The 24,590-nt window shown below is 43.9% G+C and overlaps 1 protein-coding gene across 7 annotated transcripts in view; it reads right to left on the minus strand.

Moving 5' to 3' along the window:
• The window catches only part of SLC2A9 (solute carrier family 2 member 9), a 524,193-nt gene that overhangs the window by 322,416 nt on the left and 177,187 nt on the right, over positions 1 to 24,590 (minus strand). For all 7 annotated transcript variants that reach the window (XR_011030521.1, XR_011030522.1, XM_068277492.1 and 4 more), the window contains exon 7: positions 23,024 to 23,156. Coding sequence is in view for 5 of the 7 variants with exons in the window: in XM_068277492.1 (XP_068133593.1) it covers positions 23,024 to 23,156 (133 nt within the window). In the remaining 2 variants the exon portion in view is untranslated. The remainder of the gene's footprint in view (positions 1 to 23,023; positions 23,157 to 24,590) is intronic.

Consider the following 24,590-nt stretch of genomic DNA (forward strand, 5'->3'; position numbering starts at 1 on the left):
TGTGCTGGAGTCGTCGGGGATTTTAAAGATCAGATCCAACATGATGATCGTTATCCCCGCGCAATGCTAAGCGCCGTTTGCGTGATTGTGCGCTGGTGCCCACATTGCGAGATCGCCCAAACAACTGCTCGTCTCTCAAAAAAAATCGCCGGTCGTTTGAAAAATCAGCTGAAAAATTGTGAGTTGAGTACGGGCGTTACCATACAGAGCAGCAAACCCATCTCATCTATAAAAGATCAATGGAACTGCAGCATTTGTGCTGGATAATTTCTGCACAGTGCTAGTGTGTGTAACATTCTGCAGCAGCAGATTTAAAAAAAAAATATTTAAAAGATCATAGTATGGGAAATATTTAACTTCTGATCTTTTAAACCTACAATTTTGCGAATGAGACAGTGTTTGCCTGTGGGTAAAGTATGACTCATTAGCATGCAGCTAGGAAGTAGCTTGACTCTGCCTTCACTGTGTAACAGGAAGAATTACTTGGAGATGATGACGATATTTTACAATTATAAGAAAAGATGGAGGAGAGAGAGCTACGACAAGCTTTACACAACTGTAAGTTCTCTTTCATAGGGGCAGCTGAAGGCAGCGAATTCACTGTCTGGTAGCTGCTCTCCTGCACTATTCATGTTCTTAGTAGCACTTGGTATTGGTGGTGAACATAGCTCCCAACTTCCCTCTTTGGGAGTCCTGTCCCTCTTTCCTCCTCATTTGTCCCTCTTTCAGGACTTTGTCCCTCTTTCTATGTAAATATATATATTTCTCTACTAAAAAAGGTGTTTGACTCTACACTTTATTCCCATCCTTTAAATCAGGGGTCTCCAAACGTTTTGGGCTGAGGGCCGGGTCAACATACGTTTTGGGTTGAGGGCCGGGTCAACATACGTCAGACTGCTGGGGGGCCGGAGTATACATAAAATTATGTCTTTGAGGGCCAGACAGTGAAGCATACACAGGTGACAATCTGAAGTCCAATTGGACAGCAGTGTCACCTGATGTGGAATTTGATTGGAAACCATCGAATTACTACTTTCTGGCTTCCATGTGGATGGGTGGTGCCAGCACTGCTATTCTATATGTGGACCACCAATATTTAAAGATGTAGCTGACCGCATCTATAAGTAATACATTTTGTGTGTGTGTGTGGGGGGGGAGGGGGGGGCGGTAAAAAAGCCTCAGGGGGCCGCATTCGGCCCATGGGCCTTAGTTTGAGGACCACTGCTTTAAATTGATATATTATTAATTTTCCAATGTTAATATGAAGGGACATGAGCCAGGATAGAAAGGACCAGTGTGGTTTGAATTATAAAACAACATATTTTTCTTATGAAATCTTTATGGAATGCGTGACTAGGGGTGTGACGGGGGCATGATCAGGGGTGTGGCTTAAGTGTCTTTCTTTCTCATCTCAAAAAGTTGGAAGCTATGGTGAACAGACAGTCCCCCATGGAGTCACAACTGGGCATGGCCGTGCTCAGACGTGTCAAGTTGCGTTTCTTTGCCAATTGCCACCACGCGTCAATCACTGACATGCATGGTGTTACAGAAACTGCCATTTTAATTGCACCCGAATGGCGCTCGTAAGCGATAGTTGGGACACTGAACTGAACTGAATGCACAGTTCGGCCACCTGTCTGAAAGAGGCCTAATCCAATCTGACGTGTTATCAGAGGCAGGGGCGTAACAATAAATCATGCCCCCCCCAGCAAAACTTTGATGGGACCCCCAGTGTTCACACTCTCTCTTGTCTCCCCATGAGGGTCCATCGTGCAAGGGTCATAAAACAAGTATAGACATTGCAATATTTCACACCCATAACATGCGTAGCCACAAAAACACTTCATCTGAAGGAAATAATCACATGGGTTAAATTAGATTTGCCATTTAAGCTGGTGCCAGGGAAATTCTGCTTTCTCCAGCTCAGTATGGAAATACTGCCTGCTTAACAGGAAGGCTCTCGGAGCGCAGCTATTTCTGTTGTTTAGCCCTCTTATTGACCTGAGGAAGTGGGCAAGAGCCTGCAAAACGTATCACTAGTGTGTTTGAATAAACTATTTAATATTTCATTTGTGTCATCATTTAGAGGTAAGCCACCTCTTCCTTTCCTATTTTATGTTTTATTTAACATGATTTTATTTGTCTTTGAGTGCCTCTTACCAATTTGTGCTTAACAGGAGATAACTTTACATGACAACGTATTCTTGTCTGGAATGCAAGTCCCATAATGCATCACTGAGAAATGTCCGGAAATAAGTGTCTGCCAAAATAAGTGTCTGATTTCAAATTGATCACAGGGTGAGGAGCCAATGAAATCTTCTCCTGACCAGCTAACAGAGCTCTGCCGTCATAGCGACAGCAGAGCAAGTGAGCTTTAGTGATGGAACAGTGGCGCAATTGGAAGAAGCAGCGAATCCATGAGGTCCCCCGGCATCCTCCTGGCTCCTCTCCCAATCCCGCTGGAGGCTCTGTTAATTGGCAACTTCCTCCTTAAGTCGCCAGTACGTGTCCCCACCACGCAGTTAAACGTCATCACGCCGCCCGCTACGCCCAGCATGAGAGTCCTGCGCATATGCGGTTCAGGGTTAGAGAACCGTGCATGCGCAGGACTCTAACGTCAGCTTCCGTGGTGACGCATAGTGGCTGGCATGGTAACATGCGTGGCGGGGACTCGTACTGGTGACTTCAGGCGGAAGTCGCCAATTAACAGAGCCAACAGCGGGCTCAGGAGAGGAGCTAGGAGGATGCCGCGGGACCTTGCAGCCCACGGTGGGCTGGAGACAGTCCCAAGTAGAGATGGGCCGAACCTCCGATTTTAGGTTCGTGAACTTCCGCGGAAGGTTCGGTTCGCGTTAAAGTTCGCGAACCGCAATAGACTTCAATGGGGATGCAAACTTTGAAAAAAAAAAATAATTATGCTGGCCACAAAAGTGATGGAAAAGATGTTTCAAGGGGTCTAACACCTGGAGGGGGGCATGGCGGAGTGGGATACACGCCAAAAGTCCCCAGGAAAAATCTGGATTTGACGCAAAGCAGCGTTTTAAGGGCAGAAATCATATTGAATGCTAAATGACAGGCCTAAAGTGCTTTAAAACATCTTGCATGTGTATACATCAATCAGGTAGTGTAATTAAGGTACTGCTTCACACTGACACACCAAACTGTTCACTGAACAGAACAGGTATGCAGTGGCGGGTTCACTAAACAGGTATACAGTGGCGGGTCCACTGAACAGAACAGGTATGCAGTGGTGGGTCCACTGAACAGAACAGGTATGCAGTGGTGGGTTCACAGAACAGGTATGCAGTGGTGGGTTCACAGAACAGGTATGCAGTGGCAGGATCACTGAACAGGTATGCAGTGGTGGGTGGGTTCACAGAACAGGTATGCAGTGGTGGGTTCACAGAACAGGTATGCAGTGGTGGGTGGGTTCACAGAACAGGTATGCAGTGGCAGGATCACTGAACAGGTATGCAGTGGTGGGTGGGTTCACAGAACAGGTATGCAGTGGCAGGATCACTGAACAGGTATGCAGTGGTGGGTGGGTTCACAGAACAGGTATGCAGTGGCAGGATCACTGAACAGGTATGCAGCCAGGAAAAGCTAAGCCTAACTAATCTTTCCCTATGAGAGACAGACAGCAGCTCGCCCTACTCTCTCTAATGCAGGCACACGAGTGGCCGTAATGGCCGCCGCTGCCTGCCTTATATAAGGGGGGTGGGGCTCCAGGGGCTAGTGTAGCCTAATTGGCTACACTGGGCCTGCTGACTGTGATGTAGAGGGTCAAAGTTGACCCTCATAGTGCATTGTGGGGCGAACCGAACTTCCGGAAACGTTCGCCTGCGGGAGGCGAACGCGAACCACCGAAGTTCGCCGGGAACCGTTCACCGGCGAACCGTTCGGCCCATCTCTAGTCCCAAGTAAGTACAAATTGTGTTTTTTAAAGTGTATCAGTATCTCTTTAAAGAGACACTGAAGCAAAAAAAAAATTATGATATAATGAATTGTATGTGTAGTACAGATAATTACTAGAACGTTAGTAGCAAAGAAAATATTCTCATATTTTTATTTTCCACTAGCTGATTGCCCGTCGTTGCCCGGGTATGTATTTGGCTGGTGTGGGCTCCGCCCACTTTTCTAACCCTAACACACAATGACTCAATGACCTAGTTTGTGAGCTTTGCCGTATTTGGCATCAATAATTGACATTGAAATGAAACAAATCTGATTGGCTGTGGCTCCACCCTCTTTTCTGAATTTGAACCCCAGTCACCCAATGACCAACTGTACCAGGTTTTAAGCTTGTGTCCTTAACAGTGCAAGAATAGCAGCAATTGAATATTCCCCTTGAAAAGCAATAAATGAATTTGGATTGGCTTTTGTAGGCTCCACCCACTTTTATGAATATTAATCCCAATCACCCTGTGACCAACTGTGCAAAGTTTGAGAGTTTTGAGAACCCTACCGTTAACAGTGTAAGAATGGCTGCAGTTTACATTTGTCTCCGCCCACTGATGACCCAGCATTGCCTGCGTATGTATTTGGCTGGTGTTGGCTATGTCCACTTTTTGTAACAGTAACAGACAATTACTTAATTACTCAATGACCAAATTTGTGAGCTTTGCAGGCTTTGGCATCAATAATTTGCATTGAAATGAAACAAATCTGATGGACTGTTTGTGTCTCCACCCCTTTTCTGAATTTGAACCCCAGTCATCCAATAAATAACTATAACCCAGTTTGGGGCTTGTGCCATTAACGATGCAAAATGGCAGTAATTAAATATTTCCCTTGAAAATCAATAGGTGAATTTGATTGGCTTTTGTAGGCTCCATCCACATTTATGAATAATAGCTGATGAATCGGTGTTGCCCGGGTATGTATTTGGCTGGTGTTAGCTCCGGCCACTTTTTCTAACCCTAACACACAAATACTCAATAACCAAGTTTGTGACCTTTGGGGTCTTTGTCATCAATAATTTGTATATTCCCATAGAAATTAAACAAATCAGATTGGCTGTTTTTGGCTCTGCCCCATCCGGCATTTGAACCCCAGTCACCCTATGACCAACTGTAGCAGGTTTGAGGCATCTGTTAATAACAGAGCAAAAATTGAAGCAATTTAAATATTCCCCTTGAAAATCAACAGGTGAATTTTGATTGGCTATTATAGGCTTCACCCACTTCCCATAATATTAATCTCAGTCACCCAGTGACCATCTGGGCAAAGTTTGAGAAACCTTGCCATCAACAGTGTAAGAATGGCTGCAGTTTATATTTTCCTAGTGAAATTTGTTTTTGGCTCTGCCCACTTTTTGTAACCTTGACACACATTCACTCAATGACCAAGTTTGTGAGCTCTGGGGTCCTTGGCATCAATAATTTGTAATTTACCAGTGAGATAGAACAAATGTGATTGGCTGTTTGTAGCTCCACCCCTTTTCTGAATTTGAACCCCAGTCACCCAATGACCAACTGTACCAGGTTTGAGGTTTGTGCCATTAACAGTGCAAGAATGGCAGCAATTTAAATATTCCCTTTGAAAATCAAAAGGTGAATTTTGATTTTCTTTGTAGGCTCCACCCACCTTTCTGATTATTAATCCCAGTCACCCAGTTACCAAGTTTTAAGCTTTTGGGTTTCTGCCATCAAAATTGTATGAATGGAAGCAGTTTATATAGTAAAGTAATCTGATTGGCTGTTTGTGGCTCCACTCCTTTAGTGGATTTGAACCCTAGCCACTTCATAACCGACTGTAGCTGGTTTGAGGCTTCTGTCATTATTAGTGTAAGAGTGGCAGCAGTTTCAATATTTCCCTTAAAAATCAATAGGTGAATTTTGATTGGCTGTTGTAGGTTCCACCCACTTTCCTGAATATTAATCCCAGTCATCCATTGACCAACTGTGTCATGTTTGAGAACCCTACCAATAACAGAATGGCTGAAATCAATCTAACAAATCTGATTAGCTGTTTGTGGCTCCGCCCCTTTAGTGAATTTGGACCCCAGTCACCTATCAGGTAAGAGGCCTCTGCCATTAAGAGTGTAAGAATGGTAGCAATGTAAATATTCCCCTTGAAAATCAATAGGTGAAATTTGATTTGCTGTTGTTGGCTCCACCCACATTTCTGAATATTAATCCCAGTCACTCAATGGCCCACTGTGTCAAGTTTGGGAACCCTGCCATTAACAGTGTAAGAATGGCTGCATGTAATGATCCGCTCGGCTGCCTGCGCAGGCAGGCAGCTTTTTGACCACTGTTCAGGTCTGCATTCTGCAGGTCTCTGGAAGAGAGACCTTTTGTCAGTTTTGCAGCTTGCTGCTGCTGAGGAATTTGCATACGTTTGTCATGCAAGTTTCCTAGCCACATCCTTTGTAGGCTTGCTATATATATACCATGTGATTCCACAGTACGTCGCTGGTCATAACGGTTTGTCCTGTGAAACACTCCTGGAGTGTCAGCCATGCTTATTGTTTGAAGATTAGCTTAGAGTAATTCCTGGGACTGCACTAGGCATCCTTGCTAGAGCAGTTAGGATTGTATTATTTGTATTGCCTGTTCTGTCTGTCTGTGGGGTACTAACCAGAGCAGCAGTTGTTACTGGTAGCCCTTTCTGTTCATCTGTCTGTGGTGCTTGGATCGCACTAGCCTCTAGCGGTAGCGGCTGTGGATCCTTCTGCTCTCCAACTCTCTTGCTGTACTTGGATCGCACTTGCTCTGGCGGAAAGAGCAGTGGATCGTATCTCTCACTTATTCCTGTTTTCGTGTATCTGTCTTGTCTGCTACGAACGCTTGCTGGAGGCTCGGTGAGGTAACCATTAAGTAAGTGCTCACGTCCTCTGTTTCATGTTTGTCTGTCGGTGGTTAGTTAGGCATGCTTGTCTCTGTCGTGCTTAACATGCGGAGACCGCGCAGAAAACGCGTTCGCTGTTGCGAATGAGTGCGGTGTTCGCGTTTAGTTAGCGTTTGTTATTTTCCTTATCTTCTCATTGTATGATTTGCTGTGCCTTTGCTACTCTCGTGCTCTGCCTTGCTGTAGCCTTGTGTCACCTCTGGCAATCGCCTCTCTCGCGATTGCGTTCCTACTTCATATCTGCTGTTGTGTGTGCACCGTCGCGGGTTGGCGACTAGATTGGGGCACATACATACATACATTCTATCCATGTGCTCATCCTCTTTCACAATCGCTTCTCTTGCGATTGCGTTCTCGCTTGGTTTCCTCTGTTGTGTGTCCGCCGTCGCAGGTTGGCAGCTAGATTGGTGGACATACATACATTCCTCATCTGTGCTTATTCGGTCTTGTGTCGCTGTTAGCAACCGCCATCTCTGGCGATTGCCTTCTCACTTTATCTTCCTGGTTGTGTGTCCGCCATCGCAGGGTGGCAACTAGATTGGTGGACACACATACCCTCTGTCGCTTTGGTCTCTCTCTTTCAGGGCTATCTTGCCCTGCGTTTCTTCCCTTCGTGCAATTCCTGTCTGGCGTCTGTGGCAGGGCAGAGGAGCTGTTCCTCTGCACTCCACAGCTCCACCTGCCGACAGGAATTTCCCTCTACAGGTGCATTGCACCTTTTGCTGGGTTCCCTCAAATTATACGCTTGTGGAGGATTTCCGCAGTGTCAGCGCACGTCCTGTGCGCTGATCACGGAGAGAATTCCACAATTGTTACACTGCAGTTTTTATTTTCCCCAGGAATAAAATGTAGTTGTTGGCTCCGCCCACTTTTTCTAACCTTAACGTACAGTCACTCAATGACCAAGTTTATGAGCTTTGGGCTTTTGGTATCAATAATTTGTATATTACCATTGAAATTAAACAAATCTGATTGGCTGTTTGTGGCTCCGCCCCCTTAACGAATTTCAACCCCTGTCACCCAGTGACTAACAGTACCAGGTTTAAAGCATCTGCTATTAACAGTGTAAGAATGGCAGCAATGTAAATATTCCCTTTGAAAATCAACAGGTGAATTTTAATTGGTTGTTGTAGGCTCCACCCACTCTCTTGAATATTCATCCCATTCACCCAGTGACCAACTGTGCAAAGTTTGAGAACCCTGCCAGTAACAGTGTAAGCATGGCTGCAGTTTATATTTTCCTAGTGAACGTTATTTTTGGCTCCACCCACTTTTTGTAACCTTAACACACAGTCACTCAATGAGCAAGTTTGTGAGCTTTCAGGTTCCCGGCATCAAAAATGTGTGAATGGAAGCAGTTTATACACCAAGAAAGTCTGATTGGCTGTTTGTGGCCCCGCCCCTTTAGTGAATTTGGACGCCAGTCACCCAATGACCGACTGTAGCAAGTTTGAAGCCTCTGGCATTAACAGTGTAAGAATGGCAGAAGTTTTAATATTCACCTTCAAAATCAATAGGTGACTTTTGATTGGCTGTTGTAGGCTCCACCCACTTTCCTGAATATTAATCCCAGTCACCCATTGACCAAGTTTGCCAAGTTTGAAAACCCTGCGATTAACAGTGTAAGAATGGCTGCAGTTTACATTTTTCCATTTAAAATGAATGTCTGAAATTTCATTGGCTGTTTTATGCTCCGCCCACTTTTCCTGGATTTGTAACCTCGGTCACCAAGTGACCAACTGTGTCAAGTGTGGGGACTCTGGCTTGATTACTGTGAGAATGGCAGCCTTTTCCATTTTTTCCGTTGACTCTAATGGGTGAAATCTGAATTACTGTTTGTAGCTCCGCAATATTTGCAGTTTACATACTACTCATCATTCTAAATGAATTTACAGAGCAGGCTGAACTTTTGAACTGTCCTCTGCAGAATAAAAAAACAATACATTGACAGACACTTGAGATATTAAGCTTCAGAGACAGAGCTCTCTGCGACTTTGAAAGTCATGGAGCTCAATGGCTCTTTTGCATAGATAACAACTAGAGTTTCTTAACTCTTCCTGTACTGGAAACAATATTATACTTATGTCTCTGCTCCTATTGTTTTATTTCTAAGGACATACAAATCATTACATCATAATTTGTTTTCCGCTTCACTGTCTCTTTAAGTAAAGAAAAAAAAAAAACAAGAGAAAAAGAGAAAACTTCTCACATTAAAAAGAGAGAGAGAATCAATGCATAAATCTAAACAGTTATTATCATCATATTAAGCAAGACCGCATCACATGGAAAAGTGGAATCAAGAGTAGAATTTAAATCAGTGGTAAAAAAATGAATCTCTGTGAAATGACAATGCCGGGAATATCTGGAAGATGGGGATAGTGTTAGACTTGTGGAGCGTGAAATCTGGGATAAGGAGCGACTATCCCTTTAGAGATGCTGCAATAAATGATGATCAGCTGTTTGGCTACTAGCGCTCTGTAAGATGGGAGAATGGAGTGTTGTCGCCACTGTCAATGAAGCTGATGTTTTATTAATTTCCTCAGCAGCCAGATGAAGGCAGAATATGACAGGCGCCTGACATTCATCTTTCAGGGGGGAATAAAAGTGTCTTGTTGCTCCTGGAACTCGGATTAAGCGGAGAAAACATATTGCACTTAAAGTGCGCCTAACAAGCCCAAGGCTACAGTATACAAGCCGCTGATGTTTGTGCCGCTACGGCTTTCACAGGAGAATTTCAATGAGTGGGGAGTCACATTCTGGAGATTGTAGTGTCACAAACTGAATTGCCACTTCTTCCGCTAATGGGATGACTCAGCTTAGGCCAAATAAAAAAGACCATGAGCGGAAGCCTACTGGAGTCATAGATTTGCTTAATAATAAATGGCAAGAAATACAGAACTAACAAAACATCCAAAGAATTTTACCACGGATGCACTTATTGTTGGCAGTATCAACAGAAATACCTAACCTGCAGTGTAGTAAAGGAACCACAAGATGTCACTGTAAAATGTAAAGTGCTGCAATGATCTCTATGGTATTGTGATTTCCCTGTATTCATTCTGTGTTCCTCAGCTGCATTACCTGATGGTGTGGTGGGTAGGATTTATCTCTGCATGTTTTCTTCAGTAAAGAGTTCTAACTTGTTTCTGCGTGTACAGACCACTCTGCTCCAACACTGATCACTTCTTTTGATTTGTTGTAGGAAAACAGTCAAGCATGGTAATGATTTCAAGGCAAAGGGTTTGAAGCATCTCATTTGTGGGTAGTTTTAGCAAGCACTCATGGCTGTTTTTAGGCATAGGCACCCCAGGCGGATGCATGGGGTAACAACTGTTGAAGGGGCACCACAGTGCTAGTCTAAGCACACTGTGCTTTATGGAATTCTTATAGCCATCTCCTAGTTCCAGTGCGCCTCTGGTAAGAAGGCCGTTCTTACCAGAACTTGACCTTCTAATGTGTTTCTCCGTTCTTGATTGCCTGATGAAGCGGGAGCTTTGCCCGTGAAACGCGTTGTTTATACTTGGAGAATCCCCAATAAATAATATTGTTGTTTATTGACGGCTCATTGGCTGGTCTTTACCTGAGGGAGGTGAGTCCACCTACATACCTCCTTTTAAACGGTTTTTAAATATTTTATCCTTGCTGGCGCCTCTGTTGTGTTCGATTATTCCATTGATTAAGTCCACCCTGGGTGGAGGGGTGCATCCCCATCTGTTTTTCCTGTCTACAAAGAGCGACATTTTAAATACCTGAGTGGGGTCAGGTTATAATTCTCCCCACTTGCCGTTCCAGTGGTTGCCTTTGTGGTAACCCAACCTTGTGAGTATATTTACTATCGATTTATATTAATTCCATTCCATTCTGACATACTGCACCATATCGGGCTCTCGGTCTCGTTTCTGTTTTTCAAAAGCTGCTATTTTGAAAAATGACATTATTTCTATGTAAACTTTCAATTTCTTATTGGTTCCCCTCAAAACTAATTGAAATCAAAAGTTGCCTTGCCTGAGGCACCAAAATGGCCAGAAACACCCTGTGTCTTTTAGGGATGGCAATGCTTAGGAGAACTCATGGAGAAGCATGTGTTCAGTTTAATCAGCTGATAGATTTGTAAGGTTCTGATTTGCTGGGATGACTTCCTGGTTAAATGATCACGACCAGCAAATCAGAACACACAACACTCCACAGGCTTCTACAAAAAGCTGTGTCTTTAGGAGCAAGCAGAGTTACAACCACGGCATGTTTCAGAAAGAAGGGCTCCGCCTGTCTAAGGGCTCCGCCCGAAACCTTTTGTGGTTGTAACTCTGCTTGCTCCTAAATACACAGCTTATTGCAGAAACTCATAGAGTGATGTGTGTCCATTTATCATATTGCCTTTTAATACAGTTTGTGCAAAATAGGCACAACCTTGCTAAATGACTTTACTGAACATAACGTAACTTAATTAATAAAGTTGTTGTATTTTTCTATATTTTCAATATCCATTTATAAATGAACTAGCTGATGGCCCGGCGTTGCCTGGGTGGGTATGCATTTGGCTGGTGTTGGCTGCACCCACTTTTTCTAACCCTAACAATTACTCAATGGCCTAGTTTGTGACATCTGCAGTCTCAATAATTTGCATTGAAATTAAAGAGAAACTCCGACCAAGAATTGAACTTTATCCCAATCAGTAGCTGATACCCACTTTTACATGAAAAATATAATGATTTTCACAAACAGACCATCAGGGGGCGCTGTATGACTGATTTTGTGCTGAAACCCCTCCCACAAGAGGCTCTGGTACCGTACGGTACTCTGGGCAAACTGCCACAATGTAACAATGACACACACAGGAAATGGCTGTTTATAGCTGTCTGTTAAAGCCAGAACAGCTACATAATCTGCCCACAGTAACAATGTCACCATGTAATACATGTCAGAATGTGAATCTGGGAGAGGAAAGATTTTACAATGAGCAAACACTGACTAAATCATGTATACATAATTATTGTAAAAATTAAGCACCTTTTTATATTAAATTATTTTCACTGGAGTTCCTCTTTAAACAAATCTGATTGTCTGTTTGTGGCTGACTGGAACCCCCGTTGCCCAATGACCAACTGTACCAGGTTTGAAGCTTGTGCCATTAACAGAGCAAGAAATGCAGAAATTAAATATTCCCCTTGAAAATCAATAGGTGAATTTTGATTGGCTTTTGTAGGCTCCACCCACTTTTCAGAATATTAATCCCAGTCACCCATTGACCAACTGTGCAAAGTTTGGGAACCCTACCATTAACAGTGTAAGAATGGCTGCAGTTTACATTTCCCCAGTGAAATTTGTATTTGTCTCCACCCTCCTATATGTTATTCTAGGTAATGTACTATGTGTGTGCCAAATTTCATTCAAATCCGTTCAGCCATTATTGTGTGATTGAGTAACAAACACCCAAACTTTCACATTCATAATATTTGTGAGATAAGATTAGTTATGCTGACATCATCACTGCTGGCAAGATGAATTACTGTGAGATGTCACACCTCCCCTGCAGCCCCCCTCCCACCTCTCCTTCCGTGAAATGAGCAGGAACATCAGCTGTTCTCCCAGAGTGCTCTGGGAGGCTGTGTGACTTTATAGCCTAGGCTAAACATCACTGGGAGGGCAGGGCTACATACCAATATATAGCAACATACAGTATAGTTATAAGCATGGGCGTCCGCACATATGGCAAAATGGGGCACTTGCCCCCCCTCCCCCCCACCCGGCCACCAGCTGCGCCCCACCATCGGCCGCCCCCCGCTGACTAAGGCAGAACAGCCAGCCCAGCGTCAGATCTCCAATCAGCTGGCGACCAGTGCGTGCAGGTGCTAGGACCTCGCGGACACCGCACTGATATGCGGAAGTGACATCACTTCCGCATTTGCAGCACGGTGTTTACGGAGTACCGTGCGCCTGCTCTCACTGGTTGCCAGCTGATTCTGAGGTCTGAAGCTCATGCTGGGCTGCCTGCTGTGACATGGTGAGTAGGGGGCACCTGTCACTACCTAATCTGGGAGTCCCTGTCACTACCTGAACTGAACTGGGGGTCCCTGTCACTACCTGAACTGGGGGTCCCTGTCACTACCTGAGCTGGGGGTCCCTGTCACAACCTGAACTGGGGATCCCTGTCACTACCTGAAATGGGGTCCCTGTCACTACCTGAAAAAGGGTGTCCCTGTCACTACCTGAACTGGGGGTCCCTGTCACTACCTGAACTGGGGTCCCTGTCACTACCTGAACAGGGTGTCCCTGTCACCACCTGAACTGGGGGTCCCTGTGACTTCCTGAACTGAGGGGCACCTGTCACTACCTAAACTAGGGGGCACCTGTCAGTACCTAAACTGGGGGGTACCTGTCACTACCTAAACTTGGGGGCTCCTGTCACTACCTAAACTGGGGGGCTTCTGTCACCACCTAAACTGGTGGTCACCTGTCACTACCCAAACTGGGGGCACCTGTGTCGGAGGCGCTCGCAATCTAATTCTTACTATAGTCCTAGTCTAATGTCCCACCATTGCTAAGATCATGTAAATTTGGCTCCACCCATGACCACTCCCACATCCTGGTCCATTGCCACGCCCATTTTTGGCGTGGCGCAACCTCTCCTCCCCTACTTTTTTGCCCCCCTGGAAAATTTTCTGCAGACGCCCATGGTTATAAGAAGTGTTACTGATGCTGAAACCTGGAAAATTAACCAAAAAATGGGTATCCTGAATATACAGTATTTTTATCTTCTCTTTTGAGTTGTTATGGGTCCTCTTTAACAGACTGCTATTTGCACAGGCAGGCACATATTTTATGCCATTAGACACATCTCATAGGGGATCAGAAATGAGAAGTAATTTGGCCATTAATATAATATTAGTGTGAACTCAATTTATCCTAATAATCTCCATGTTCTGTTTACAAGCCCAGGCATGCCAGTCCATCAGACACTGCGGTGCCCTTCTGCCATTCCAAGCTTATAACGAGGTTTCATGTGTGTTCACAGCACTGCCTTGCGAGTTATGTCTTTGCGGACTCACACTTACCTATAAAGCACACTGCATAGACAGATCTGCATAATGCGCAGCGGAATACATTACATGAATCTGAGCTGCACAGCAGACAGAGCCGCTCTGGCCACAGGTGATACAAGAAATTGCTTTGGCCTTGATGTGATATGTAAATAATTGCAAAACACAAGCGCCAACCAAAAGCAAATGACAGATAAACATGGTATGATAATCAAAGCCACGTCACCGGGATGCCAGCAGCAGCAGCGGTTCATAATTAGAGAGGTAATTGCATCCCTCCAAGCGGACGAAAACAAAAAGCCAAGGGTTAGATTAATCCTTGTCACAACGTATTCTTAATCAAATACACGGCAGCGCAAAGACAGACTTCATGTCTTCATTTACTTCAGTCTATTTTATTTCCATCTCAATGTCAACTGAAAGGGAAATGAAGGCACTAACTCAATTCCACAATCACTTATAGAGTTCCTATATAGAGTTCCTAAAGTGTGTAAAGCGAAAGAGTCAGGAATCCAAGTTAGAGCCACAGGGTGGACAGATTGGGCTCTGGGCAGTGCTGGGCCGAAATTACGCATGAGCATAATTACGCATCGTAATTCAATGTAAATTTACGCGTAAGCGCTACGCGCAACTTACGGTCTTACGCGTAATTATTTACGCGTAAAGAGTTAAGTGGTATCGTAATTACACTGTCTACTGTACTTGCTAGGTATGCGTAATTTTACTAAGACTTACGCGTAATTTTACGCGTAATGTAAAAACTCCCCTTTTCTAAGAGTAGCCAATCAGTCAACATCCTAAGCAACCAATAGTATCTTCTCCCGCCCTTCAGTATATAAGCATACGTTTTGACGCATACGAATGATGTGTACGCAATAGCTGTCACATTGACGGCTATTGCGTACACATCGTCCGTATGCGTCAAAAAATACGCATTAATGGGTATTACAGCACTACGCGTAACATCGTAGTGTAAGCGCCTACATTACGGTATCCTTACGCGTAACTGCGTAAGTTAACGCGTAATTACAGTGATGAACCGTAGATAATTTCCTACGCCGTGACCGTAATTGCGTAATACGTAATAGCGTAAAATTACGCGTAATGATCCGTAAGCGTAGATTTTTCCATTACGACCAGCATTGGCTCTGGGAGACCGTGGGGGGATTTGACTGTTTTAAAATCTACAGTATTTCTGCCTAACTGGCTACATTCCGTCATTTCGTAGGGCCGGTTCACACCGGCGCCCCATGATGTAAAATGACAGCTGTGGCACTTGTCTTTAAGTGCTCTCTATTTAAATGAATGGATCGCACTGGTACTATTGTTTACTGCCTTTTGCACAAATGCCCGTTTCAATTCCGATTTTTCCTGTCGTCTGCAAAATGCTTAGGCGAAACCTGGAAGCTACATGTAGTTTCCAGGATCGCTAAGCGCCGCACCTCCTTGTCCCCTTGTGAGGGTCAAAAAGGACACACGCCAGGAAGTATAGCCAAAAGCTTCCTGCTATGCAATGCTGAAATTTGCATATCAGCAGGCCTCAGCTAACGTGGCAAAGAATGTAAATTTGGGTGCCTGGAGGTGCCACTACAAACCCACAATTTGTGGCAATGATGGTAAATTTGGCACCCAAAGGCACCCAAAAAGAGACATGGATGCCGAGGCTTGCTGATATGCAAATTCAGGCATTGCCTAACATTTAACCCCTCCAGGTGGTGCCTAACACTTAACCCCACCCTCCTAACCTTAAAGTAAACCTCCGGACTAAAAATCTACTCAGCAGAACTGAAAAGGCTTAGTGTTTCTTTAACAGTTTCACAGCATCAGAACTTTGTTTTTCTTACCAAAGCATTATTTTTAGCTAAGCTCCACCTATCAAAGAAAAAAAGCCCGGGCTTTTTTTCCCTGATGCTGTGCAGAGCATGATGGGATTTGCTTTGTTGTTGTTCACGTTGCCTAGCAACTGTGAGAGGTGCTCAGGACACAGGACAGTTGGAACTGTGTCTCATGCTTCCTGTCACCTCCTTTCAACCAAAAAGATGGCTGCCCTCATGAAATCAAACATTTGCCTGTTCTTTTAAAACAGTGTGGGTAAGAGATTATATTACCTATCTATTTTAATTAACATAACTATGTAACTTAATGACATTATGTTTGTTTAGGCTGAAGTTCCTCTTTAACATACACCCATTTATGCGCCAGGAGGCACCACCGCAAAGCTGCGATTTGCGGCAAAGAATGTAAATGTAGGCACCCATTAAAACCTGCAATTTGGAGCAAGGAAGGGAAATTTGCCCTGTTATGTTGCAATTTGCATAACTAGTCGCGGTGGGTTACTGTTTCACCACTGAGGCACACTTGTGCACAATGTGTTTGCTCTTGCACATTTCAGCAGTTAGTGTCGGGGATGTGATTCAGTTCATTCTAATGCTAGGTACACACCATACAACTTTGTGTTAGATAGATGGTTTGATAGATAATTTCCGACATGTCCGATTTTATGCTCAGTCGTTTTTTTTCTAATCAATGTTTCATAGAAGTGAATGGAAATAGATAAGAAAAGATAGCAGAATCGAATCGGAAATCGATCAGAAAATCGAATCAGAAAACGATTGGATGGAAAATCGACCGAAAAAACACATCGTGTATACGCGGCATTAGAGGTTAAGTGACTGACCTCATTTGGACCGCCATAAGTTGCCATGCTGTTGACTTTAGATAGAATTAATGTGTGTAACTATATTAATCTCAATGTCAAATGCGAAGGCAGGCATGTCCTCCGGAATTACTGCAGCTCCAGAGATGGGCAGAAGCAAGACCCAGCAGGAATCAAATATGACACATGTTGAAGGATACATAACAGTCTCATCTGAATCACTAATCAGGAGGAAATTAGTCTGACAGGGAAGTCATTATGATGCTTAATGTCATACAAACCACTTTGTTCGATAGATACAGTAGATAGATAGATAGATAGATAGATAGATAGATAGATAGATAGATAGATAGATAGATAGATAGATACTGATGGTCATGTCTAGTAAACAAATACAAAGCTTTTCACATCGGCACAGCGTTACTGAGAAAACAAATTGGACAATCAGGCAGGGAACACACTTGACTGTTTTCGTACGCGTTTTCTGCACAGAAAAACTGAGAACTCGTGTTAATCAATGGGCTAGTACACACTTATTATTTTGTTCGCACGCAGAAAAAAAACTGACATTCTGCATCCTGACTCTGCACATTTTGTCAGTTTTTTGTATCAATTACATCAGCTGCTATGAAAAAAACGTGCGCTTTTTCCTGCATAGAGACACACTTGGTGTGCAGAAAAAGTATGCAGAAAAACGCGCGCGGAAAACTGAAAGTCAAGTGTGTTCCCTGCCTCAAAGTCACAGATGGGGAAAAAAATGGGACTGTAGATAATGATACAATGAAAGTAATGCTAGGTACACACCATACAATTTTGTGTTCGATAGATGGTTCGGTAGATCATTTCCGGCATGTCCGATATTATTTCCGATCGTTTTTCTGGTCGATTTCTCATAGTGAATGGAAATTGATAAGAGAAGATAAGAGAATCGAGTGGAAAATCGACCGAAAAAACGCATCGTGTGTACCTAGCATGAGGTCATTGGGATCAAATGTTCCAAACGATATACTGAAACTGTACAAAGAACAACACTGGCTGCATGCTGATGTACGTAACTCTGGCCAGTGCCAGATATCCCAGAAGACACTGATGCCAACAGGCGCCACCTGCTGGAGACTTGGAACTCAACTGGAAGGCACTGGTAACAGATTTCTCCTCTTACTGTTAGCTACAACCAGGCAGCTACATGTCTTTATAACAGGCATGTCTAAAGTCTGGCTGGGGACCAAGTGCTGCCTGCTGAGCCATTTCTGGAGGCCCCTGAAGCTCTCTACAGTTAATTCCATATGGTCTGTAGTTGTGGTGTCTCACACAGGAGCCAGAAGCCACTGATTCGCAGCCATGGCAGCAGCAGTAACAGCCAGTTATTAGCAGCTGCCACTGTGCTAGCTCCACACGGTATATGGGCTATTACCTGTGGAAATGTTTTATTTGATAAAATGTGACAGGCATAGTGTACTTAACACATACCTCCCAACTTTTTTAAATCAGAAAGAGCATAGCTCCCAAGTGTCCCTCTTTCAGAGGGACAGTCCCTCTTTGGGAGCCCTGTCCCACTGTCCCCCTTTCCTCCTCATTTGTCCCTCTTTTAGGACTTTGTCCCTCTTTCTATGTAAATATATGTATTTCTCTACTAAAAAATGTGTTTGATTGACTCTAAACTTTATTCCCATCCTTTAAATTGATAGATTACTATTTGTAAAAAGTTAATATGAAGGAAAATGAACCAGGATAGAAAGGACTAGCGTGGTTTGAATTATAAAGCAACATATTTTTCCTATGAAATCTTTATGGTATGCGTGACGAGGGGTGTGGCGGGGGTGTGGGCAGGGGCTTGGCAGGGGCGTGGCTTAAGTGTCCCTCTATCTCATTTTAAAAAGTTGGGAGTTATGAGAAAGAGGGACACTTAAAGAGAAACCATAACCAAGGATTGAACGTCATCCCAATCAGTAGCTGATACCCCCTTTCCCGTAAAAAATATTTTCTTTTTCACAATTCGATCATCAGGGAGGCTCTGCATGGCTGATATTGTGGTGAAACCCCTCCCACAGTGGAGTTTCCTGTCTGTGAACCTCATTGCATTGTGGGAAATAACAGCTCTTTTCAGCTGGGTCCAACTGCCAAAAAAGCAAGCACCATCTCCTTCCACTGACATCACCTGTCAGCAGTAAAATGTCACCATGTGATAAATGTCAGAATGTACATCAGAGAGAGGAAAGATTTTTACAATGGAAAAAACTGACTAAATAATTTATACATAATTATTGTAAAAATGAAGCACTTTTTTTTATTAAATTATTTTCACTGGAGTTCCTCTTTGAGCCACACCCTTTAACAATGCCCCTTACACACCCCTAGTCCTGTACACTATAAAATTTCATTAGAAAAATATGTTGTTTTATAAGTCAAACCACACTGGTCCTTTCGATCCTTCATATTAACATTTGAAAATAAGAAATATATCCATTCAAAGGATGAGAATAAAGTTTAGAGTCAATTAAACACATTTCTCTGCAGAAAAAGACATATATTTGCATAGATCTTTACATCAGTCCTTAAAGCGGGTCAAATGAGGAAGAAAGAGGGACAGAGGGACTGGGTTCCCAAAGAGGGACAGTTGAGAGCTATGTTAACAGCAATCAGCATAAATTGTATGTAATTTTGCTAGTTCGGCCAATCGGCCACCTAACACTCTCAAGAAGGGCGATATGGCCCTTGGCCTAAAATGTTTGGACACCCCTGTTTTAAAATAAACAGCACCAATTCAAGTAATTGTAAACAGATACAGTTATAGTAGGTGACAGACTGAGGTCACATAAAAAAGAAAAACAACTTTCCAGTTTGCTTGCAGTGTACCATGTTTGTTTAACCATTCGTCCGCAGCGGCAGCTGCTAGAGCCGCAGGGGCGCACTAGTCACATCCCTGCAGTTTGGGTGGTCTGCAGGCAATCGTGCGGACAGATGCCCGCGATCGCGCTGCTGCTGCTGCTAGCAGGGGGAATTGGCTGCAGGGGACAAAACTTCTTTGTGCCAATCCGTACATGTTTGCCGAGAATAAACACTGTTTTTGTTCAAAAACAGTATTTATTCTTACATACCGCGCTATCTCACGCCGCTGATTTCCACCAGTTTCTGCCGCCCGATCGTTAAATTTATGGATGGAAACAATGTTTCCATTCATAATCTCCCCGCCGCCACTGTGATCGAAGGCTCCTGATGGAAGCCTACCTCGCTTCCCCTAGTAACAATGTAGTGATGCATTGTATCCTATTTAGCAGTGCTGCTCGGATAGCCCTTTTCAAAATCCGGATTGGATCCGGATCCGGATACCCAGATACCCATCCGAATCGGATATCCAACCTCAGTATCCGGGTAACTTCGGATATCTGGATAGAAAAAATGGAAGTGGCCTTTAAATTGCTTTAAAAACTTTTTTTTAGGGTAAATGAGGCATATAGCATCATTATTTTTTAAAGGGAAACACTAATTGATGATGTGGGGACTTAAAATCCCCCACCCCCCCCCAAAAAATGGCTGTCAATTAACATCAGGACTAGGTTCGAGACAGCGGTCGTGCAGCCCACATTCTGTCCAAAGTCCAACCGCACAACTGGGACATGGCAGTTTTCAGCCCAGACCCCTCCAAAAAATTATGCAGCAATTGTGTTTTGGGTTAAATATAGGTGGTATCAACACAGCAGCAGTGGCCTGTGGCACCCTGGCGGTGGGAGCTGCAAAGACAGCAGGAGCAGGGCAATGCAGCAGCAGCAGGTGTAACGTCTGAAAGGAGCATGCCGGACGTGGCACTTGGCAGTGGCACTTGGCATGTGGCAATTGGCACGTGGCACTTTGCACTTGGCACATGGCACTTTGCACGTGACACTTTGCACTTGGCATGTGGCACTTGGCGTGTGGCACTTGGCACGTGGCACTTTGCACTTGGCACTTTGCATGTGGCACTTTGGATGTAGCAATTTGCACGTGGCACTTTGAACTTGGCACATGGCACTTTGCATGTGGCACTTTGAACTTGGCAAGTGGCACTTTGCACGTGCCATGTGACACGTGCCAAGTGCCACCTGCCACGTGCAAAGTTCCACGTGCCAAGTGCCACGTCCAAAGTGCCACGTGTTAAGTGCCACGTGCAAAGTGCCATGTGCCACATGCAAAGTGCTCCGTGCAAAGCACCAAGTGCCACATGCCAAGTGCCACGGGCCAAGTGCCACTGGCCAAGTGCCGAGTGACAGACAGCAGAGGAGAAGACACTAACTGTCACACTGTCACTGCTCAGCAGCAAAGCAGTTCTGTAGTAAGCTAACACAGTAGTAATACTACTCTAACAACTACTAGCGCTGACTGCAGTACTACAGTACTAACTACACAATAACACAGTAATCCTATTCCCTAATCCCCAACCTAACCTATACTGTAGCTAGCTAAGGCTAATAGCTGGCCACTGGCCAGCAGGCAGCAGCTGGCCTGGTCTGTGCACAGCACACACACAGACACATTTCCTTACAGTCAAGTCAGCACCATCCGTAGTATCGTAAAGCTCTTTTATTGATTAAAAAGCAGCATCATAGACATCATCACCAGCAGGGATGCTGCTGGTGATGATGTCTATGATGCTGCTTTTTAATCAATAAAAGAGCTTTACGATACTACGGATGGTGCTGACTTGACTGTGAAGAAATTGCTTGGAGAGTCTGGAGTGCGGAGACCTTGCAAGTCATAGCACATCACCTTTTCCCTCTTTGGGTGCTTGCTACACACTGTGTTTGTATTGGATCACACACAGACACATAGCAGCTGCAGCAGCCCTGCAGCAAACACTCTGACTGTCATACAATGAAATCAAGCTAATTAACAATACACCAATAGTGTAGTGATGGTGAAGGGGTTAATCACTGAACAGCTTTAGGTTTATCACTGTGTACAGCACTTGCTAGGCAAGCAGCACTGGAGCATTTCTCTCAGTGAGCATTTACAAGCAAGGATGATATTTCTCATCATGGCAGCCCTCCTTATTATACAGGGGGGCCTTGCCAGGGTTCCTTTCTGTGATTGGGTGCCAGGGTTTAGGTTGGGAGCCCTCTGATTGGCTCAATGAGGTCAGGCGGGGCTGGCCAGGGTTCTCCTCTGTGATTGGTTGCTAAGGCTTCTGCTGGGAGCCTTCTCATTGGCTCAATTATGTCATCTCGTTAGTTACAGTATTCGGATTCGGATATCTGCCGGATATCTGCGGATATCCGGGAATGCGACCAAATATCTGCAGATAGCTATCCGGATTCCGAATCGGATAGCTGAAAAAAGGTTGGATATCCGGGTTACCCGGATATCCGGAATCTGGATGAGCAGCCCTGCTATTTAGCGTACAATGTATGCTAATAGTGGGGACATCTTGTGGACAAATAGTAAAGTACACCTACTGACTTTAGGGAAGAAAAAATTATAATATTTATGACAATAGGGCATAGAATTGTGAAACAATGGGCTAAAAATGAGTGATGGATGTAAAACTGAAAAAATGAACCTTTATTTCCAAATAAAATATTGTCATCATACATTGTACTAGGGATATAATTTTAATGTTGCAATATGTGGGACAAACGGGCAAATAAAATGTGTGGGTTTTAATTATGGTAGCATGAATTATTTTAAAACTATAATGGCAGAAAACTGAAAAATAATGAATTTTTTCAATTTTTTTCTTATTATTCCCATCATAATGCACTTAGAATAAAATAATTCTTAGCATAATGTACCACTCAAAGAAAGCTTAATTGGTGGCGGAAAAAACAAGGTATAGATGATTTAGTTGTGATAAGTAGTGATAAAGTTATTGGGGAATGAATGGGAGGAGCGCTGACTGGTGAAAATTCCTTTCGTCCATAAGGTGAAAAATACCTGCGGGCTAAAATAGTTACCAGAGATGGGGCTCCCGCCATAAAATATACATACCTGGGGCTTCCTCCAGCCCCCTCTGGCCTGATCGCTCCCACGGTGTCCTCTTCTGTTTGCCCGCAACTGGTCCCAGAAATCCTACAGTCGGGGCCAGTCGGCGCAGGCACAGTCCGGCCAGGTGCGCTCCCTTGTCTCATTCTTGTCGCCGCAAGCATTCTGCGCCTGCGCAGTACTATGCAGTATTGTGGATTATTCCGTCACAATGCCCCAGTGCCCCATGGGAATTTCACAGCCTTAATATTACTTTAATAAACAGCTGGATTCCTTTACAAACGTAGAATGTAATCTTTAGCGAATTATGCAATGCAGCTGTAGAGGACAGAACTAAAGTCATAATTTATCATTACAAAGTGAAGGGAGATGCTCTACTCTGTCCATTTTAAGCATTTATATTGTTATGATGTGATGGTGTAACAATGTTCAGCTGTCATTTCTTATAAGCTTGGTTGTGACAGCTCTGGATGCTTACATGTTGCTGACACGCTACATCAGGCTTCATCTGACAGCTTCATACCTTTCTCAGCTCTCTTGGTATCTTGCTTTTCTAGAAGAAGGTAACGCGGACTTTCTGGGAAAAAAGGTAGAAACGCCAGCTGTATGATGGCCGGGATCAGGATAAACCCAAACAGGCAGGGCCACTGGGACTCCTGAAATAAAGAGACATGCGCATACAAGTCAAATAACATATCTGATGGAGCAGAGCACCCAAGTTAGAATTCTTTACTGAAGAAAAACCTGCAGAGATAAATCATACACCACCATCAGTAAATGCAGCTCACTTAGAACAGAGAAGAACATAGAGTGTAGGAAATAACAATACCATAGAGATCATCATCACATTTTACACACAGTGACATCTAGTGGTTGTTTTACTATACCGCAGTCTAGGTAATAATCCTGCGGATACTTTCAACCATATCTTCAATCTTTTTTTTGGATTGAAGAATAAATAACCTGTAAATTAGTTATGCAAACCAAATCATATTCCATCATATTTCATCCTGACTACTGTAACAATTTACTCTGTGGCCTACTAAAAACAAGAGTCCCTACTGAACTCTGCTGCCCACCTCATCCCCCTCTCATGTGATGCAGCCCCTCTCTGCCAATTTCTCCATTTGCTATCTATTATTCAAAGGATCCAATTTAAAGAGAAACTGTGACCAAGAATTAAAGTTGAAGAGAAATCGAGAGCCCAATATGGTGTAGTATGTCAAAATTGATTGGATAAATGAAACAGTGAGATGGTAATACTCACAAACACGGGTTACCACCTAGGTAACCACTCATTAGGCAGGTGAGGAGATTAGACCTGTCCTCACTCAGGATTAAGAAGTCGCTCTCTGTAAATAGGAAGAAAGGGGGTAGATCACCCCTCCACCTGGGGTGGACTCAAATATATTGGTAGGTGAACAGAGGCGCCAGAAGGATAAAAGTACATCAAATTTTTAAAAAATTGCTGGGAGGAAGTGGTGGACTCACCTCCGTTAAAGCAGACACCAAGGACTGTAAATGTATAGATATACACATTTATTGAAAATACCCCAAAGATGGTATTTTCACACAGAGGTGCTCTGCTTGCTATAACTGAATTGCTGTTGTTTATCCCCTGCTTATTGCCTGAAGAAGTGGGCTGTGCCCGCGAAACGCGTTGCATCTTTGGGGTATTTTCAATAAATGTGTATATCTATACATTTACAGTCCTTGGTGTCTGCTTTAACGGAGGCGAGTCCACCACTTCCTCCCAGCAATTTTTTAAAAATTTTATGTACTTTTATCCTTCTGGCGCCTCTGTTCACCTACCAATATATGTGACCAAGAATTGAACTTCATCCCAATCAGTAGCTGATACCCCCTTTTTCATGAGAAATCTATTCCTATTCACAAACAGACCATCAGGGGGCTCTGTATTGCTGATATTGTGGTGAAACCCCTCCCACAGGAAACTGTGAGGAACATGGTCCTGGCAGTTTCCTGTCTGTGAACCTTGTTGCATTGTGGGAAATAGCTGTTTACAGCTGTTTCCAACTGCCAAAAAAGCAAGCAGCAGCTACATCACCTGCCAGCAGTAAAATGTCACC

Source organism: Hyperolius riggenbachi, chromosome 1 (assembly GCF_040937935.1).
Source record: "Hyperolius riggenbachi isolate aHypRig1 chromosome 1, aHypRig1.pri, whole genome shotgun sequence".
In the NCBI taxonomy this organism is placed as follows: Eukaryota; Metazoa; Chordata; class Amphibia; order Anura; family Hyperoliidae; genus Hyperolius; species Hyperolius riggenbachi.